At 51.3% G+C, this 19992-nt stretch overlaps 1 protein-coding gene across 4 annotated transcripts in view; it reads left to right on the top strand.

The window, feature by feature from the left end:
• Window positions 1-19992, top strand: part of ASCC2 (activating signal cointegrator 1 complex subunit 2) — a 37827-nt gene that overhangs the window by 8864 nt on the left and 8971 nt on the right. For 3 of the 4 annotated variants that reach the window (XM_024767965.1, XM_024767967.1, XM_024767969.1), the window contains 13 exons: window positions 1203-1361; window positions 1727-1897; window positions 2865-2994; window positions 7478-7545; window positions 8455-8565; window positions 9884-9996; window positions 13465-13539; window positions 13988-14095; window positions 14347-14415; window positions 14640-14714; window positions 15970-16150; window positions 17438-17652; window positions 18650-18769. In XM_024767965.1, the coding sequence (XP_024623733.1) occupies window positions 1203-1361; window positions 1727-1897; window positions 2865-2994; window positions 7478-7545; window positions 8455-8565; window positions 9884-9996; window positions 13465-13539; window positions 13988-14095; window positions 14347-14415; window positions 14640-14714; window positions 15970-16150; window positions 17438-17652; window positions 18650-18769 (1595 nt within the window). The remainder of the gene's footprint in view (window positions 1-1202; window positions 1362-1726; window positions 1898-2864; window positions 2995-7477; window positions 7546-8454; window positions 8566-9883; window positions 9997-13464; window positions 13540-13987; window positions 14096-14346; window positions 14416-14639; window positions 14715-15969; window positions 16151-17437; window positions 17653-18649; window positions 18770-19992) is intronic. The other variant, XM_024767966.1, reaches the window with a different exon arrangement.

Genomic DNA, 19992 nt, shown 5'->3' with positions numbered 1-19992 from the left:
GAATTTGTTTCAGGCAGCAGGATTCCTTTTGTATAAATTATGATTTAAATGGGAGGGGTCCTGAAGACCCACCTGGCAGGTGACCCCCAAGGAATCCTGCGGGACTCAAAGACTCCACAGTTTGCAAACTTGCGTTAGGCAGTTGGGAGGTGTAGGTGGTTCTCGAGGAGACTGACAAATCAGCTGTGGTTTTCCTGTGCCCCCTGGATTGACAGACCTGGAAGTGGGTGGATTGTGGTTGATAATAGCTGAGACGCAGCCCAGCCTTCTTCCTGTTATCACCTCCCCCCCTCCCCAAGAGAAAGCAGCCCTTATGTAGTCAGAGGAGAAAACTGAGCTCATCTTCTCTTCTTTATGGTGAACAAAGTAAGATTTGTTCATGGCAAGGTAAGGGTTGGAAGAGAGAACTTGTGATGCTAAGCTGAGACCTGCAATTACCTGATTAGCATCTTTAAAAAAAAATACTGAGGTTTTTTTCTGATTATACAAAGGGTATAGCACAGTGATATGTACAGTATGATACTGTTTGTGTCAGAAAGATGAAAATGGGTCCAAAGAAATGCCTCATATGGGCACATTTTAATGTAAATACTTAGAAAAGGTCTGTGAGGATGCTCAGGGAATGGTGAGGGGTTACCTCTGGGTTGACACAGGGGCTGGGGGTATGGGCCAGGCAACTCACCTTTCTGTACTATTGTGAGTTTTTGAAAGAAAGGATGCTCAAGCCTCACTTGTATGATTTAAAAAATAATTTAAAAAATAATACATGTTCTTTTTTTTCATGGGAAAGTATAGTCAAGTCATAATCCCTTCCACTAGAGATAGCCACTGTGAGCTTTGGGGGGTTGCCCCCCCACACACACACTTTAAAAAAAAATCTGTACCAGTGTGTGAATGTGTTAAATATGTGTACTTTTTTTTTTACTCCCCAAACTGGTTATATAAAATAGAGAGGTTTGTGTCCTGCTTTTTCTTCCCTTAACCTTTCCCCATGTCATTAAATATTCTCCAAAAAACATGGTATTTAATGCCCGCCTGGTGTTCCCTGGCTGCAACCAAGCCCCCTTTGTCAGAGACACTCAGTTCTTTATGCCTGAGGGTCACTGGTTGGTACAGCCCAGTGTTGTCATTGCTGTGGGTTGGCAAATGGGCCCTCACTGACTAACCTCTGCCACGTTAACACGTGGTTTTTGGATCCGTAGCACCCCGAGCAGAAGGCAGACCGGTATTTTGTGTTATACAAACCGCCCCCTAAAGACAACATTCCCGCCCTAGTGGAGGAGTACCTGGAACGCGCCACCTTCGTAGCCAATGACCTCGACTGGCTCCTGGCCCTGCCTCACGATAAATTCTGGTGCCAGGTAACATTCTATCAAAATTCACGCTAAGACAAAGCACATGACATGCCATTGGTTGGGTGCTGTTGTTTTTCTCTCCCAGGAGATGCTTTTTTTCTCTACTTCTTACACTGGATCCTTAACAGCAAATTGTGGTTTGGATTGCTCTGACTTGTATCACAGTCTTAGTGATGTTTACACAACGCCTTCCGACACGTCATTTTTAGAAACTCGTGTTTAGCCCTCGGCTCGTTTATACCTCTTCGGTCCCTTGGGGTTGGAGTGTTTGCCACAGGCCAGGGCTGATGGGCCGTGAGCCCTGCACAGTCCACCCACACGCCCTTGGGCCTCAGTGACGAGCCCTTGCTGTCCTCTGTCGCCTGGCTTAGGTTGTCTTCGACGAGACTCTGCAGAAGTGCCTGGACTCCTACCTGCACTATGTCCCCCGAAAGTTCGACGAGTGGGTGGCCCCGGCCCCTGAGGTCGTTGACATGGAGAAGCGCCTCCACCGAAGTGTTTTTCTCACCTTCCTTCGCATGTCCACTCACAAGGAATCCAAAGTAAGCCCCGGATCCCGTGACAGGTCACCACCGCCACCTGACACCTCTGTGCCAGGCTCTCAGCCCTGGGAAGGAAGGCTCTGGAAGTATCATGTTTCCTCTGTCTCCCCTCTGCTTTTATTCCCACCATTGGGGAAGAAATCTGTGCCACCTCCCTTATCCTCTAAGTCACCGGGTCGCCTGCGTTACACCCAATGTTTTCATCGATGGGGAGCCGAAGGCCCTGTGCCAGGTGGCGCGTGACTATGCCCTCCTTGTGCGTCAGAGGGCGAATACATTGGTTCTGAGTTTTTAGAGGAACTCGTATGTGCTTTTTAAAAACCTTTACTTTTTTCCCCCTGATTTTAAAAATAATAATGCTGTCTCTAAACAACTCAAACATAACAGAAATATTTTGTAGATTATGAAAGTCATCCACAAAACTCCCTCCCCTCAAAATGACCACTGTCAAGGTGCATGTTCCTTCAGGAAACTTTTTTCCTTTCAATGTGTGTGTGTGTGCGCGCACATGTTTATTTTAAAAATAGTATCTTGCTTTTTTGTTTTTTTAACTTGTTACATGGAAATTTTCAAATATACACAAAAGTATAATGACTCCCACGTACCCATTACCTGGGTTCAACAGGTATAGACATCTTGTTTGCTCCCTCCCCCTGAGTTTTCTGTTTTTCTTGGAGTATTTTAAACAATCCCAGACATCATGGTGATTTACACATAAATATTTTAGAATGATTCCCCAGCTGATGGTTTTATAGTGAGCTTTTGCTTCTGTTTACATTAAGATGAAGTGTGACCACTGCTCCAGGTCAGTCCATGAGGCTCAGACATGTCTGCGGTGTGGACAGAGCTTCTTCTGTTAGCCAGGCCCCTGCTGATGGACCTGAAGGTGGTTTCTTGTGAGCTTGCTATTACCCTGCAATGCACATGTTTTTGGAAAGTCTCTCATGCTTTCTGCACTGTTCCTTAGGATCACTTCATTTCCCCCTCTGCTTTTGGAGAAATCCTCTACAACAACTTCCTGTTTGACATCCCAAAGATCCTGGACCTCTGCGTGCTCTTTGGAAAAGGCAACTCCCCGCTGCTGCAGAAGATGATAGGTGAGTAGGGCCTGGGGCCTGGGGGCGGCAGGGCGGGGGGGCACAGAGGTGGCCCCCAAATTCCAAAGGCGGGCGCCCGGATGAGCAGAGCAGTGGGTGGTGCTTGGAAATGTCTTAGTGGACGTGTGTGTCAACTCTGAAAGAAGTGACTGAGTGGCGGTGGGGGAGTGGAGACAAAAATGGGCATCACGCAGCTGCTCCAGGATCTTGGAGTCAGCATTAGGCCATGTGTCAAACAATTGAAGGAGTCGGGGAGTTTGCTTCGGCGATGAGGCGATGAGAGTAAGAACGGTGGCGACAGCTAACGGTTATTTGAGTGCTCACTGGCGACTCTGCGGATGCTCCTCATATGTCATCTCAGTTGATCCTCCCAGTCGCCCTGTGATGTCAATGGTGTCATCATCCCCATTTACAGTTAAGGAAACTGAGGTTATATGTAAGGGACTTGCCTGAGAGGCCGTGACTAACGAGTAGCCAGGCTGGGATTTACGTCACGTGGGCCTGACTCTCAAGCTCTCACCCTTGGCCACTCCCTGCCTCAGGGGTGATGGGGCTGCCTCAGAAATGTCGAGATTTGCATTGCTGCTGAGAACAGATGGGGGCAGAGTTCAGGGAGGACCCTTTGGGCTTGTGAAGGGAACAGACATCAGTAGTTGGATCCCATCAGGAGGCCATAGGTTGGAAGGTTCACTCAGAGCCGGAAGCTTTGTTGGGAAGTTACAGAGGGAACAGTGCCACAGTGGACTTGTTTTTGAATAGCCACTCATGGCATTGGACTGGCATGGAGAGCTACTCACCCTGGACACCCCTGTCAGCACTCCTCACCCTGAGATTATAGGATAGAGACTTCCAAATGCCCAGTTACAGAGCTCAGTTATCCCTAGAAATGTCTTCTTCCCTTCCTTCCTACCTCCCCACTGCAATAATAAAGGTAATATATGTTAATTTAGAAAATTTTGAAAGAATATAAAGTGTAAAGAAACAGGAAAGCAATTACTAAATTCCTGCAACCAGAGACAATGATTTGGTGATTTTTCCCTTCTAGTCTTTTCTCTTTGTATTTTTTTTAAAACATATTAGAGCATAATGTGTATGAAATTTCACATCCAGCTTTTCATTGGAACGACCTCTGGTTTCTCATTCAAATCTAATTATTGCCTGATCATCAGTTACTTTCTTTTATTTTCCCCGGGAAAGACCCTTAATAATTATACTCTAGACAGAGGTTGGGATGAGTGCACAAAAGCAGGCATGATTAGCTAGAGAAACAATTATTAGGCTGGTTTGGTTGGAGTGGAGCATTCTGGGAGGGCAGCACAGGAGCCAGGGGAGGAAGCTGGGGCCAGATCAAGGAGGGCTCCACGCCAGGCTTTGGCACTTGGGGAGCAGTATCGCTTGGTGGCTAAGAAGGCAGGTTCTAGAGTTGAATTGCCCAATCCACAGCTCTAGTCCCAGCTGTGTCACCTTGACCAAGTTAGTTAGCCACTCTAAGCCTGAGTTTTCTCACTTGAAGAAAGGGAAGACCAACCTGTAGTATGGTTGTGGGGATTGAATATGAGGTGGTGCTCAGCACAGAGCCTGGCACGTTACAGGCACTTGGTAAGTGCGAGCTCTTACTGTGACGAGGCTGTGGGAGCCTCTAGGAGCTTGGAGCATCTAGGAGCTTGGAGCAGGGTGGGGAGCCATCTGGCGACAAGGTTAATCTGGCAGCATGCAGGTGGGGAGGGTGGTGACGGGAGCCCATGGAGGGGGCCAGGGCTTCAGCGTGGGTTTGAATGTGAGAGCCTGCTTGGGCTGCTGGAGCAGAAAAGGACACATCTGGGAGTAAAGCGGGACTTAGTGAGGTCAGCTGGAAGGAGGAGTCTTAACGAATCTGGAGAAAACATGAGGTGGGGGAGCAGGTTGTAAGTAGAGGCAAGGGCAGCATTAGGTCCGTGGGCTGTAGACGGCTGTGAGGGTCCAGGCAGAGATGCTGTCTGGCTGCATTTCCAGACAAGCAAGGGTGGTGTGAGAGAGCTCCGCCTGTTGCCAGGGTTCCTAATCTTTTAGGTCACTGACTCCTTTGAGAATCAGAAGAAAGCTTGTCTCCAGGAAAACATACCCCCTCATAGAGTTTGAGCTGTTTTAGAATATTCTCATCCCTAGATTGAGAACCCTAAATTGGCTTATTAGGGAGAGCCCTTTCTTTGGCTCACAGAGGCTGGTTCACAGAAAAGAGGGCAGGATCAGGTATCAGGAGCCCCTTCATATTGTGTGTGTGTGTCTGTCTGTCTGGCTCTCCGTCTGCAGGCCCCTTCTCCATACCCTTCAACATGCACGCTCACTCACACACACACACACACACACACACACACACACTAGCTCTCTTTCCAACCCTTGAGCAGAAGACATGAGACACAGCAAGGGGCAGCCTCCACTTTCTCCACCACAGAAGCTCTTGAGCAAAGCAGATCAGCTGGAAGAGGGTTGACAAAGGAAACAAGGGGGGAGCAAGGGAACTGGCCAACTGTCCTTTGGGCAGAAGCCCAGTCCTTGCCCTGTCCCTGCCTCCTGCTTTTTTTTCAACCTTAAGGCTGGTGTTGTGAATCAGCAAGTGTAATTGTGAAAGCAGGGCCCTTCAGTTAGACTCTCTTGGAGCTGCTTTGCCAGAGCAGGAGTATATGAGGCCTTGGCCCTGTGGAGGACAGCACTGATCTGTTTGACAATACCTTGCATCCACCCTGGGTTTCTGAACTGCTTCAGTCTGAGAAGGGATATTTCAAGGGAGGCCATTCCTGTCCCTTCTTTTTAAATTATTTCTTTAAGAGATCAAAAGTCAGATCTTCAATGTCATTGGAATCAGATAAAGGAGAAGGAGACTCCAAAGACCCCAAGGGTAGATTGTGAAATGTGATCTATTTTGATGCTTATAAAATATCCCTGTTACTCAGGCCTAAGCATGGGAAGGATTATGAAAGAGTGCCTTCCCCTGTTCCCAGTGGTCCAGGAGTGGTGAGGACCACTGTGTGGCCTGGGAATTATGGGAGGAGACCTGCTCCTGATGCCTGGGTCAGGAGACTCTGCCTGGAGAGGGTGACATCTGCCTTATGGTAGACTTAGCTCTGGGAGGTCACTGCAGGCAGAGGGAGGGGACAGGGCTCGTTGTGTGAGGTTGAGGATGGTGTGAGGGAAGAATGCAATTCGAGGGATGGGAAGAGGGTGGCCGGAGATGCCAGCAGAAGCCAGATCTTACAGGCCCTTTGTGCCGTGGTCAGGAGTTCAAACTTGCCCCTGAGGATATTGCTAGGAGGGTTTTATGAGGAAGAGCAGAGGTGGGTGGGGAGACAGCTCAGTCGCTCCCCGCCTGTCAGGAGCAGGTGGGCACAGAAGGTCAGGGAGTACCTTCACAGGTTGAGGGGTCAGATGGGAGGTGCTGAGGAAGCTCCTGCTGGTAAAACTCAGCTTTCTGGAATCAAGGAATGAAGCGGCCTCCAGGAAGGTGTTTACAGAAAGTCCAGCCACCTAGTGACTTGCTTACTCACCCAGCCCCATCTGGCCTTTGATCTCATTCATTTTCAAATCATCCAGGATAGAGTGAGGGCTGCAGGGTTATCATTAAGGCAACCGAGGACAGACCTGCCCAAAGACAGAGGACACCTAGAGGTCAGAGCACCCTGACAGTCAGCCAGCCTTAGGTCCTGGGACGAGGAACCCAGGCCTCTTCTGAAGGGCAGTGGCATTTTGCATCATGTCCCCCAGCTAGCTGTGATCCTCCTTCCCTCCCCCCTTCCCCCACCCATTTGGGCAGCCAGGACAATTGGTTTCTGTTCCAGTTACCATATGCTCTAACCTCCACACTCACAGCAGCAGCACTTGGAGGATAGTGAACACTTGGAGAGGGGCTTCATTTTATAGGAATAAGTGCAAATGTGCGGTAAATCTATCTCCAGGTCCCTGGCAGGCCTCTCACCTTGGAGTAGGGATTAGTATGGCTAGCAGATTCAAAAGCAGAGGGTAAGAGAATTTCTAGAGAAATTTCTCCCTAGAATCTCCTCACATTACTAGAGGCGTGGCCTGGCAAAACTCCTGGATTGTAGCACCCAGGTTTCTTGAGCAGAGTGATCCTGTCTCCTAATTTTCCTGGATGACTAGCTCCTATTTACAAAGCTAGTGTTGTCATACAAAGCACAGTGCCCAAGTGTGATCATTCCCTGGGGATGGTAGGGTGAGCTGGTTAGACCAGGGAGGGTCTTTTACGTAATTCGCTGGGCAGAGGTGCTTAAAAGGTTAACTTGTACTGAGCAAGGTCCCTCCCTCACCCTGGGGAAGTTTCTAGGCTGGGCCAAAGCTCTGTGCCAGCGGGGCCCGGGGCCAGGACTGCTTTAGTGCAGGCAGGCTTAGGAAAGGGGAGAAAGGTCACAGAACATGCTGGCAACCATTTGTACTGTGTCCTCTCCACCCCTACTGTCTTTTCCCAATTCCTACCTTTCTCTTCTCTTTTCAGGAAACATCTTTCTCCAACAGCCAAGTTACTATAATGACCTGGATGAAACCATGCCCACCATCCTTCAGGTACTGACTGGCTCTCAGCCCTGCCCAGGGGAGGCAGAGCCTTTCTCTTACCTGCTAATGTTTCTCAACTTTCCTGGAAGAGTCTGGGAGAAATCCCCCCCACCCACCACCCCAGATTCACCTCCAGACTGTCACTGTGTTGCACCCCTCACCTCGCTCCTTTGAATTCACCCTTTCCTCTCTTGAACAGGACTGAAATCTAAGGGCTCTCCAGCACTCATACAGAAAGAGCTTGGGGTGCATTTTGTGTTGTTTGTCAACAGCCATCTACCTCTAAGGATACCCCTGTACGTTTCTCAAAGCAGATGAAATAATGTTCATTGTAGAAAATTTGGAAAATTTTCAAAAAAGAACAAAAAAACAGAAAGAGGGAGATTAATCTCCCTCCATAATCCCACCAAGAGATAACCACTGTTCACAGTAACTCTTAGAATTTTACATGCTAGCATACTTAAAATATAGCACCATCAGTTAAATACTTACATGATTTTATGATGGGCTCTGTTTTCCCCTCACTGTTGATTTGTCTTTTATTTCAATATAGTTCCCATAAATTGCCATCTCCAGGGGATCCAAAAACATATGTTACTGACTGTAACTCTTAAATATTCATCACCATACACTTGTCCAGTCTATCCAGGTAATATCCAGAGGATTTACATACATTTTGTCATTTTAATCCTCACCACAATCCTTCAGGAAGGATGCCCCCATTATTCCACTTTGACACAGATTCCACTCTGACCCCGCTCTCTGAGAAGGTCACTGTCTCAGCTGGTGTCCCAGGAACGCTGGCATATATTCTAAAGATTCCACAGCAGTTTTCAGATCACCAGTCCCTAGCTGCAGGATGGGGGTCTAGCTGCTGGCTCGACGGGATGTGGGAGAGTCATCTCTTGTGTTTCACAGGTCTTCAGCAATATCCTCCAGCATTGTGGTTTGCAAGGGGACGGGGCCTGCGCCACACCCCAGAAGCTTGAGGAGAGGGGCCGGCTGACCCCCAGCGACATGCCTCTCCTGGTGAGGTTGCCCTTCAGCCCAGCTTCTTTCTGGCCAGTAGAAGGCCCAGCAGCTTCTTCCCCTGCTCACAGCCCTTTACCCCAACCCCACCAGCAGCTGTTCCCATCACACAGGTTTAGAGCGTTTCAGCAGGCCTTTTCACTGGGAGCTTCATTTATGGAGTAGCGGAGGGAACAGGATGGAGGTTTAGTCTTCACATAGTTCAGGTGGACAGGTTCCTGGGTGCATTATTCATTGAGCCTTTCATCCACCGCGCCGCTTTGCGTGGAGGAGCCCCTAGCACGTGCCAGGCCCCAGGCTGCGCTGTGAAGGTGAAGCAGTGAGCAGAAGCAGACATGGCGCCTGCTTTCATGGAACTCAGAATCTAATGGGGATGCCAGATGGGAGGTAAATGTTTAAGGAGCCTGGACGTGCGTCTGGCCCTGTGTTAAGCACCAGAGTTAGAGGAGGAACGAAGCAGCTGTGAGCTGCCCTCCTGGAGCTTGCGATCTCGTGGGAGAACAGGCCTTAAACAAGTGTTTCAGAAAAGAGCACACCGAGTGCTGTGGGAGCAGGGCATGTTACCCCTCTGAACCGCAGAGAAGTCTCTACAGATAAGTCTCCTCATCTGTAAAATGGAGATCCCAGCCTGCTTGTTAGCGTCATCGTGAGAATCAGAGAAGCCTATAAGGATGCACTCCCTGTTCTGTACAGGCACTTCAAACTCTAAGGAAAGTAGGGTGGGCTATTCTTGTCCTCACTGGGATGTACTTTCTGTGCAGGACCTCAGGCGCTGTCTTCAGATTCAGGGATGGGTTCTCCTTCAACTTCCAAGAGAGAATCGTATTAGCCCAGGGGACCTTCCTGGCAGTCCAGTGGTTAAGACTTTGCCTTCCAGTGCAGGGGGTGCGTGTTCGATCCCTGGTTGGGGAGCTAAGATCCCACATATGCCTTGCGGCCAAAAAACCAAAACAAAGCAGAAGCAATATTGTAACAAATTCAATAAAGACTTTTAAAATGGTACACATCAAAATATATATATATATTGAATTTAAAAAGAGAGAGAGAGAGAGAAAGAGAATCGTATTAGCCCAGAGCTAGAAGTCACCCTAGAGATCCCCGGCTGTGCATCTGTTGGAACTACAGTAGCAAGACCCAAGGCTTGGGTTGAGCTCCCCAGATCGTCCTTCTAGAGATGGACAAGCCAGTCTTTGCCCGGGACCTCCAGTGTTCACCTGCCTGTTAGGGATCCCCGGCTTTGTCAGCCTTGTCTCAGACCCTCTACAGAGTTGTCCCTGGGGGCGGAGGAGAATAATGCAGTGTTTTCCTTTGGCGACAGGAATTAAAGGACATCGTTCTCTACCTTTGTGATACCTGCACCACACTCTGGGCCTTTCCGGATATCTTCCCTTTGGCTTGCCCAACCTTCCAGAAACACGACTTCTGTTACAGGTACAGAGGTAGTTCTGGCTGTTGAAGTCAAGGTTGGAGTTCACATCTTCGTTCAGCAAGTATTTATTGGGTGCTTAGGATGCACCAGGCCCTCTTCCAGCTCCTGCCTGTGTGGAGGCTGCATTTGAGAAGCACTGCTATTTGGGGCTAAAAACAGGGGAGGGGAGGAAGAAAAACACCAACCCAAGAGTCAGGCAGTTTCAATTCAGTCCCGTTTTGTTTCAGAGCCCCTGTCACAGGCAGGCACAGGGAGTGACAGATGTTAAGGAGCGGGCTGAGGACTTCAATCTCCAGCCCAGGGAAGAGCACACGTGAGGATGTGAGCAGATGTGCGCCCGTGTGGCGCCAGCAGTTGGGGCCGAATTATGAACACAGACGAGGGAGCAAAGTTCTATCTGGTGAAATAAGAGAAGGTTTCAGGGCGACCCTTAAATGAGGTCTTAAGAATGAACAGCAACCTTCCAGGCAGAGAAAGGTTTCCATGGCCGGAAGCGCATTCAGGCTGGCAGAGTGAAGCCTGCGGAGGCCCAGCGTGTGTTCCGGGGAGAACAGGGGAGTGGAGTGTGACACGAGGGGCGGGTGTGGGCGTGGGGAGCAGGCGACAACCAGAGAGGGCTCCAGGGAAGTCAGACTTGGTTTGATGTGTGCTGGCAGGGAGTGGGGCCTTTATTGTGCAGGCAGGAGGGAGGCCCTGGAGGCTTTTATCCAAAGAACTCATAGAAAGATCCTGCTGTGATGAAGAAAGATACCAAGGGGGATACGGGGCAGGGAGGGAGACCCTCTTTGCCCACTTAGCACCGTGGGCATCTGTTCCGTGTGCAGTGAGAAGGGGGTGCGCGGGGGTGGGCTGGTAACTGGCACACTGCCTGGCAATGGCAGAAGGTGGGGGTGGGCTGCCCTCTTCTCAGTGGCCTCTGGCTGTTCTTGCCAGGCATCTCTCCCCACCGTTTGCAGGAGCTTCTGGGAGCTGCCCAGCTCCGTCCACCCAGCCCTCTGTCCATTCGGTCATTTGCTCACCCATTCAACAAAACATTTATCTAGCCCTGGCATGTGCCAGAGATGGCAGCTGGTGCCCTGAGCCCGCCTGGTTCTCCTCAGCTCACAAAAATCAGACTTGAAGATTGATCAGCCTCCCGGAGAACATTAGAATAAAGCACTGATCCACACTTTCCCCAGAAGGAAGGGGTTAGGATGGGACTCTTAAAAATGTTGTCACAGTTTTTAAAAGGTATCTTTTCTCATGGTAAATGTGACAAATGCTTGTAGGAACTTTGGGAAATCCCCAAAGGTAGGAAATGAAAATCACTATGAGAGATCATGCTGTTCTTAAGACTTATTTTCACTCACCATAAGCATTTTCCCATTTTGTGAAAGCATCTTCCCAAACATGGCTCAGATGGCTTTGGAAAAGGTCTTTGGAGATGGGAGGGTCATTTCTGGAAGAGCTGACTTTCCTGCGAGGTACCCGTGGTGGCAGGGGAGCAGCTCCACCCATCTCAAGATGAGGAGGAAGAAAAGAAAACACTCTTGACTGCGAGTGACCCTGCCTTTGGCAAGTGACACTGCCTCTGACCCACAAACAGCCTGGGGCTGGCTCAGCCTGTTCCAGCTGTGCTGGAGGCCAGGAACACCCGCTGAGCAAAGCAGCCCCTCAGTTCCAGAGGGCTCTGGTCAAGGGACTACCTCCCCAAACAGCCCTCTAGCTAATCTCTCTCAGAACAACCTTCTCCGCCCTCCTCTCTTTCTGTCCTTTAATTCTGTGAATGAATAATACATTCACATGGTTCAAAACTCAAAAAGTATAAAATACACATTGAAAAGCCTCCCTTTCCTCCTTCCCCAGTTCTGTTCCTTACACACAAGCATCGGGTTAGGTTTTTTTGTGGAATTTTCCAGAGATATGCATATAAATATGCACATATAAGCAAATATACACATTATAAATCTCCTGCCCTCTTTTTAATATTTAATATACTGGCATATTATGAGGACTGTGTACTGTTTGCATTTTACTTTTAAATTTAATGTACATCTGTGCATAAAGCACCTTCAGTCTTTGGTATGGCTGGGTAGAATTCCGTTGTGTGGGACACCAGCCCCCAGAGATTTAGGTTTTTTCCAACTGTTTGCTATTACAAAAAAATTGCCATAAAGAATAACTTTGTACACAGGTCATTATGTACCTCTTTGCAAGTATATCTGAGAAATAAATTCCTAGAAGTAGAATTGTGGGAACAGATGGTATATGCATTTAAAATTTTCACAGATCTTACCAAATCACCCTCTATAGGGGTTGTTTCAGTTAACTCTCCCACCAGCAGTGTATCCTGGCAACGCCTGACTCTGCTTGAGCCAAACTACCCTCTCTGTCGTCTTCTGGGTGCCATGCTGTGGGCCTCGAAAGGCCTGCCTCTTTGGGCCGGCTTACCCTCTGCTACGCACAACACTGCACTAGGAAAAAGTTGTCAGCAGCCAGCCGATTGACAGACAGATGTTTACAGGGTGCCTGCTGCAGATTCAGCACTGTCCTAGGCACGTCAGCTGCATTTCTGGCTTTGGGAAGCTTAAGATGTTCAGAGATAGAATTATACCCCAGAAGAGAGGTAACTGCATTTTAAGTTGTAAAAACACGATCTACTGAGTGCTGTGCATCTAGTTCTGGGGAGGAGTAATCACAGGGATGAGCGTGATCAGGAAGCGTGTGGCTGGGATGAAGAGTTTCTGTTTTCGCTTTTGTCAGGCTCAGTAGTTGTGATGCACAGGCTTAGTTGCTCTGCGGCATGTGGGATCTTCCCAGACCAGGGATCGAACCCCTGTCCCCTGCATTGGCAGGCGGATTCCTATCCACTGCGCCACCAGGGAAGCCCTGTTACAGAACATTGAGTAGAGCTCCCTGTGCTATACGGTAGGTTCTTATTAGTTATCTATTTTATATATAGTAGTGTGTGTATGTTAATCCCAATCTCATAATTTAGGGGATGGAGAGTTTAAATCTGAGTTGAGAAGGGGTGGCTGTGAGGTTGCTGAGGTGAGAAGCAGGGTTGGCTATACTGTGCCAGGTACGGATGTACCAGAGAGGAGTTACACTTTGATGTCATAGGAGGTAGGGAGCTGCTGGCAGTTTTTGAGCAAGAAAAAGTCACCTTGTATTTGTTCCTCAAACCCCAGTGAGTCCTGGGTGGCCTTCTCATTGCTCTGTTAGAATGAGCCTATCTGGGCCTTGGTTTCCGGTGTGAATGGGGGAAGTAGCTCCAGGGCATTTCCCACAAGGCTCTTCCTAGGACCAGCCACTGTGGGACAATCTGGGGTGAACTTCAGGAAGAGCCAGGGTGGTCCCTGAGAAAACTGTGGTGACAACTTGGGAGCAAGAAATAGGCCTTCCCACTCCCTTGATTTTGCTTTGCTTTTTCTAATGAAGTGTGATATTTGTGAGCTAATCCAGCCTTTTACCCACATGTGCCACCACAGGCTAGCTTCCTTTTACGAAATAGCAATTCCCGAACTGGAGTCTGCAATTAAGAAGAGGAGGCTTGAAGACAGCAAGTGAGGCGGGGACAAAACTAAGAGCATTGTTGTGGGAGAGAGAAGCCCCAGCTCGGGCCCTGCCCTCTGTGGGCCTTGGCATCCCCATCTCTAAGTCAAGGGGGTGGGACCACGGACCATGCGGATTTGGCTGGTGCCTCCCTACCTAATGGCCTCCCGGCCTCTGTATTGAAGCCTTTTCCCTTCAGCTGTTGCTCCAAGCTCTTATTGACCTGCTGGTTCCTGACCGCCTGTTTGAGCTGAGAAGTGGCCCTGGAACCAGCCGGCCTCTCAGAGCCTGTAGCCTTTTGCCAACTGCTGTCAACAGCAAACTGTGAGGCTTTCCCAGCCCCTGGGGGCGGGGGCAGGGGTTGGGGGTCAAGGGGCACCTGTAAATGCTGGAAAGAAGTTCCCTCGGTGCCCTTTTTGCCTCTCAAATCTACTTCTTTTTTCTCTGTGGCCTTCGAAGGCTGCTAGGTGACCTGTGGCAGAGGCTCTCCCATTCCAGGAAGAAGCTACTGGAGATTTTTCACATCCTCCTGAACCAGATCTGCCTTCTCCCAGTCCTAGAAAGCAGGTAAACACTCGGGAGCCACTGCCCTACCCAGGTGGAAGAGCCCCCTCCCCAAGCCCAGCAAAGGCGTTTGCCTCACTTCATCTTGTCCCTCCCCTGCTCCAGGGTTGCTGAGCAAAGATGGGAAACTGAGAAAAATGCCTCTTTCCTCCAACTGGCTGGAGGCCTGGCAGAGGGGTGGGGTGAGCGGGCGAGGAAGGGAGCTGCAGATTGTCTGCATGGAATGAGCTCATCTTGCCTGTGTCCTGTTCCAGCTGTGACAACATTCAGGGCTTCATCGAAGAGTTCCTTCAGATCTTCAGCTCCTTGCTGCAGGAGAAGAGGTGAGCGTGTAGCTGAGTTGGGACGGGCCCGTGGCACTCCCACCAGCCCCAGGAGACCTTACGTAATAGAGCTCCTGCCATGTGCTCACCACGGTCTAAGCTTCTGGCATTTGTGGTTGGGCAGCAGACACGGGGAGTGGCCCTCAGCAAACCAGCCCCTGTGGCTCCAGCCCTGTCTTCCCCGACACCCTCTCCCCCCACCCCCGCTGCGCTCTCTCTGGCAGGTTCCTCCGGGACTATGATGTGCTCTTCCCCGTGGCCGATGACATCAGCCTGTTGCAGCAGGCCTCGTCAGCCTTGTATCCTTCCACTGCAGCCCCTGGAACGGGCCTGACCTGACCGGGTCAGACCCACAGGGAGTGGAGGGACATTTGGCCCCAGAACACGTCTAGGCCAGCCTTCCCTAGATGCCCGCCGAGGCCCCGGCCCCAGTCTCTGGAGGAGATGACTGCTCTGATCCTTGGGGCAAATACAGCCCTACTTACCCTAGTCTTTGCTGAGCCTCTGGGCCTGTGTGACCAAGATGGACTCAGCCCTGCCCTTATGGACCTCACTGCAGGATGAGAGACAGATAATTAAATAGGCAGTTAGAGTGTCATGTGGGAGAAATTCAGAGTCAGGGGAAACCAAAGGGGCCTTCAACCCAGTGGAGCTTGGGGTGGGGGTGTCACACGGAAGTGAAATCCAAGTTGAGAACAGCGCAAGGAAGAGGAGGTGGCCAAACCCATTGGACAGCGGACAGAGCAGGCCTGTGTGAGGAGCCCACAGATGTTGTGTGCAGATTGCAGAGGGCTGAGGGGAAGGGGTCTAGCGGGAGGGGGTTTAGGCCATGGCAGCTGAGCTGGGGCCGAGCAGACCTGCATGGCCCAGGGATGGCCCTCACTGAGAAGTTTGGGGTCAGCCTTGCAAGTGCTGGGGAGCCATGGAAGGGTGTGAAGCAGAGGGTGACATTGTCAGTGTGAAGCAGAGGGTGACATTGTCAGTTTCATACTTTGGTGGGGGGTTGGGTTAGAAGTAGAGTGAGGGGGTCTAGGGCAACTCCCCAGCATCTGGCTTGGCAATACCCAGGGTAGTGGAGAGGGAGGAGGGGCAGGAACGAGCAGGCCCAAGGACCATTTTGGTGACTGGGTAGGTTGCTCAGGCCTGTCTCAGGGACACCCTGTAGGCCCCCAGCCTTTGCAGAAAGCCCGCAACTGGTTCGACAGGAAGCCCAGTGGTAGTGTCCCCACCGGGCCCTCCTCCTGGGGGTCAGTGCAGAGGAGGAGCTGCTGGATTGTCCAAATGCCATGTTCCAGGATGCTCTGCTGCCAGCCCCTGGCCCTGTCTTTACCCAGAGCTTCTTTCTGCTGAGCGGCAGGTACTGGGTTTTCAGGCTAGTGTGGCTGTGGTCTGCCTGGCCCGTTTCCTCATGTAGCCCAGGTGCCCATGATGCCCACTGGATGCAGCCCAGACAGCCCCTGGCCGAAGCCGTACAGTCAGATGCTGGGGATAGATTGAGAAACAATGCTGCCTCAGAGCTGCCCTCCCGAGAGACTCCTTAACACGTCCTCACAGGGACGAGACTCGGACCGCCTACATCCTCCAGGCAGTTGAGAGTGCATGGGAAGGGGTGGACCGAAGGAAAGCCACCAATGCCAAAGACCCACCGGTGGCTGAGAATCCTAACGGGGTCGTGGTGGCGGCGGAGGCGGTCAGCAGACCGTCATCGCTTCCCCAGAACTCGGAGGAAGAGGAGGTGTGTGACAAGAGTGGTGCTTCCCCTGCTCCCCAGCCCCTCCTGGCCCCATTGAGAGGTTTGGGCAGCGGGAAACCTCCCTTCTTTGTTCCTGCTCTCAGGGAAAAGGGTTTCTTTTGGAGTTGATAGTCTTGAGCTGCTGGTCAGCTCTGCGTTGCCTTTAGAGGGTTCTGAGCTGCGGGCATGCTAGGCAGGGTGTGAGGAAGGCAAGTCGCTTAGCTGTCAAAGTCTCAGTTTCTCCTCCATAAGATGAAGCAATGGAGCTTTTTCCATGTGAAATCCTTGTTGGCACTCTCCTCTAAACAGAGTGGAAACCTCTGATCTAGTGCTTTCACTCCAGGCTTTTACAGAACTCACCATCGCCAAGTCTGTGGCCATACTGATTGGCCACTGAGCCCAGGACTCTTCCCTGAATGTCAGGCACCATGATGTGGGGATTAAGACCACACAGTCTCTGGGGTCAGGCAGCTCAAGGAAGTATCCTGGTTCTGTCACCTGCCAGCTGAATGGCCTCAGGCACGTCCCTCACATCAGCCTTGGTTTCTCACCTGTAAGGTGGGGACTGCCACTGTCCCCACCCACCTCCATGTGGCTGTGGGATGATGCTCAGAGCTGCTGTGTGGAGTGAGTGCTCTGAGCCTGGCTGGCCCTCAATTCTCCATTGACAGACGCTGCTGCTCTTCCTGTTAGACTCCAGGCCCCGTGACTGTTGTCCCAGGACCTTGGAGAATGACAGCCCCTTGTGCCTCCCCCCACACACCCCCTTTTCCCCGTTTGGCTTATTTCAGACATGGAGGAGTTTTACTGTTGTTTTTTTGATTTGTAAATTTCCTTAAAAGCCTAAAAAATTAAGCCACTTTGAACTGTCTATGCACTGAATCCCCCTCATCGAGGTGGAGATAATCAAAGGAGAACATCTCCACGTAGTCAGGTCTGGTGGTTGCTGTTCCGCTCTGACATCAGTCATCAACCTGTCAGAGCAGGAAAAGGACTTGATTCATAGAAGCCATGGCCGTTTATGGAGAACCTAGTCCATGCCAGGCACAGTGCTCTGCGTTTTTTGTGCAAAAGCACACTGCCCCAAGTCACACAGCCAGAAGTAGCTCAGCTGGTAAATCGTAGAGCCCCCTTTCACTTAAGTGACTTGGCTCAGGTCCCTCGGCCAGGAGGGGCAGGGCTGGGACTCAAACCAGGTCCCCTGACTCGAGACCAGCACTGTTGGGGGCCGGTTGCCCTGTCACTAGCCCAACCTAGCCTTCCCCTACTTCACTCTGGCTCTTCCCACAGTGCTTGGGGGCAGCGGCTGCTCCAGGCCCCGCAGTGTGTGGCGTGGAACTGGACTCACTCATCTCTCAAGTGAAGGACCTGCTGCCAGACCTTGGCGAGGGCTTCATCCTGGCCTGCCTGGAGCACTACAGCTATGACCCGGAGCAGGTGATCAACAACATCCTGGAGGGGCGGCTGGCCCCTGCCCTCAGCCAGCTGGACCGCGGCCTAGACAGGTGGGAGAGACGGGTGGGAGGAGGCTCACGGCGTCCAGCCTGCCCCGGGGCCCTTGTCAGGGGCCCTTCTTAGTTCCTCTGCCTCCCACGCCTCCTTCCCACGTGTCCCGGGACTCAGCTCGCTTGCTCTTCCCCACAGCAGAGTTTCCCAACCATGGAAGCTAATGTCCTCTTTGAGGAAACAGAAACCTCAGGCCCAGGAGGTCCTCACATGCCCCCTGCAGGGCAGAGTGGGCACCGCTGGACTGCCCTGCTCCACCTCGTAGGAAGACCCATTAGAGCCACAGGGATGTGACCAAGGGGTCGAGAGCCTTCAGAGCTCTGATATTGCTGGCCTGCCCTGTCATTGCCACCTTCCCAGTAGATTCCTGAGGGAGGACAGCCAAAGCTTCTCACTTCCTTCACAACCACCCTTCTTTTTTTTTTTTGGCTGCACCGCATGCCTTGTGGGATTTTAGTTCCCAACCAGGGATCGAACCTGGGCCCTCGGCAGTGAGAGCACAGAGTCCTAACCACTGGACTGCCAGGGAATTCCCCCATACCCACCTTTCCTGAGTTGGGCCCACTGCTTCCCTGAAGGCCCCGGGAGGCAGAAGGAATGGGTGTTTCTTCCATGAATAAATGTTGTTTATTGAATGAATGAATGAAGTTAACTCTGCCTTTGGACAAGCTCCTTAGCCTCCATGTGTCCATTTTACAGGTGAGGGCACTTGAGGCAAAAAGAGCTTGAGTGACCTCTGACTATCTCATAGGGCTGTCGTGAGCAAAACCTGTGTGAATGGCATGCAGGACCAAGGGACATTTTATATGAGGGGTGGCCGCCTACCCAGGCAGGGGCAGGATTGGACAGGATTGGGCAGGTTTTTAGGCTGTGTCCCAGGTGTGGCTGTTGAAGGGGGGTGGAGTCTCTGACGGATAGGACATGATGGGGGGAGTGGGTGCGGGTAGGCATCCACTAGCAAGGACCCCTGAAATGGATTTCTGTGCTGCCCCCCAGACAGGTGAAGCCAGACCTGACTCCCCTGCTGTCATCTCGTCACAACATCTTCCAGAATGATGAGTTTGACGTGTTCAGCAGGGACTCAGTGGACCTGAGCCGGGTACACAAGGGCAGGAGGTGAGTTTGGTGGACCATGGGGTTCCAGGGACCCCAACTCTGCAAGTGCAGAGAGAAAGCAAGAAACTCAGGGCCCCCATCTTGATGGAATTGGTCATGGAGCTTCAGCTCGGGGCTCCCCCATACCTGGCACCCATGTGCTCCCAGCAGCCGAGCTCAGGGTCTCTAATGATCCCGCTTTAGGCTCCAACTCTGCACACAGAGTTAGTGAGTCCTCCTTGTTGACAGCAAAAGGCCAGCGGGACCAAAACCAGCTCCTCTTCCCTTCTTTCATCTTTGGAGGTGTCCACCACTGAATCCCTGGGTGGGAGAGCTGGGCAGTGCTTCCCAGCAGCTGCTCCTTGACCTGAATTTTTCCATCTGATGACAAAATGAGCAAATGAAGGACCTGTCCTGAGTGAGCTTTTCAGAAGTGAATGTATTCCATTTTAAGGCCTTTCCACTTATGTTTGGTCTATGTCCTTCTTACTTTTTTGGCATTGAAAAGTCCATTCATGATTTATTCATTTATTCAACAAATATTTGCCTGGTGCTTCTAGGCTCTGGATTTATTAGGTGCTGGGGATGTGGTGGGGAGTGAAACAGGCAGGGCCCCTGCCCACGTGGAGTTTGCACTAATCAGCTTGGCAAACAAGCAACATGAAATTGCAGATGAAAAAGATTCTCCAAGGTGGAGGTGCGCAGGCTTCCAAGCCTCTAGTCGGGGCTTCAGTCCAGGCAGAAAGGCTCCTTGGAGAAAATGATGTGGGAATGACTGTGGAAGGACGAGGAAGGGTCAGTTGTGCAAAGGGGGCAGGAGAAGCTTTCCAAGCAGAGTGAACAGCAGGGGTGGTGGCCCTGAGGACGTGGGAGCATGGTGAGGGTCGCCTGAGCCGGTACATTATATGTTTTGGAAAGATCACCTGGCTTTGGAATGGAGACCCCTTGGAGGGGCTGAGAGTCAGCAGCCACATGGCATGATGGAGAATGGCGGGATCAGACACCGTCAGCCCTGCACTAGACCCCCAGCGTTCTCCTGCATGGGGCTGCTTCACGGAATCCAGAAATCTAGGAACTGCTGGATGAGTCCAGCCCGCCCTCTCCCCCAACACATAGATGGAGGTGGTGAGGGTCAGAGAGGAGAGAGGACCTGCCCCATTCTTGGGATAGGAGCCTCAGTGCCAGAAGCTCAAGCTGTTCCCCATTCCCGGGGCTGTCCAACGCTAGAAGCATGGCTGACTGCT

Source organism: Neophocaena asiaeorientalis, unplaced genomic scaffold (genome assembly GCF_003031525.2).
Source record: "Neophocaena asiaeorientalis asiaeorientalis breed wild unplaced genomic scaffold, Neophocaena_asiaeorientalis_V1.1 scaffold828, whole genome shotgun sequence".
Lineage (NCBI taxonomy): Eukaryota > Metazoa > Chordata > Mammalia > Artiodactyla > Phocoenidae > Neophocaena > Neophocaena asiaeorientalis.
This window is presented reverse-complemented; position numbering and strand designations above follow the sequence as displayed.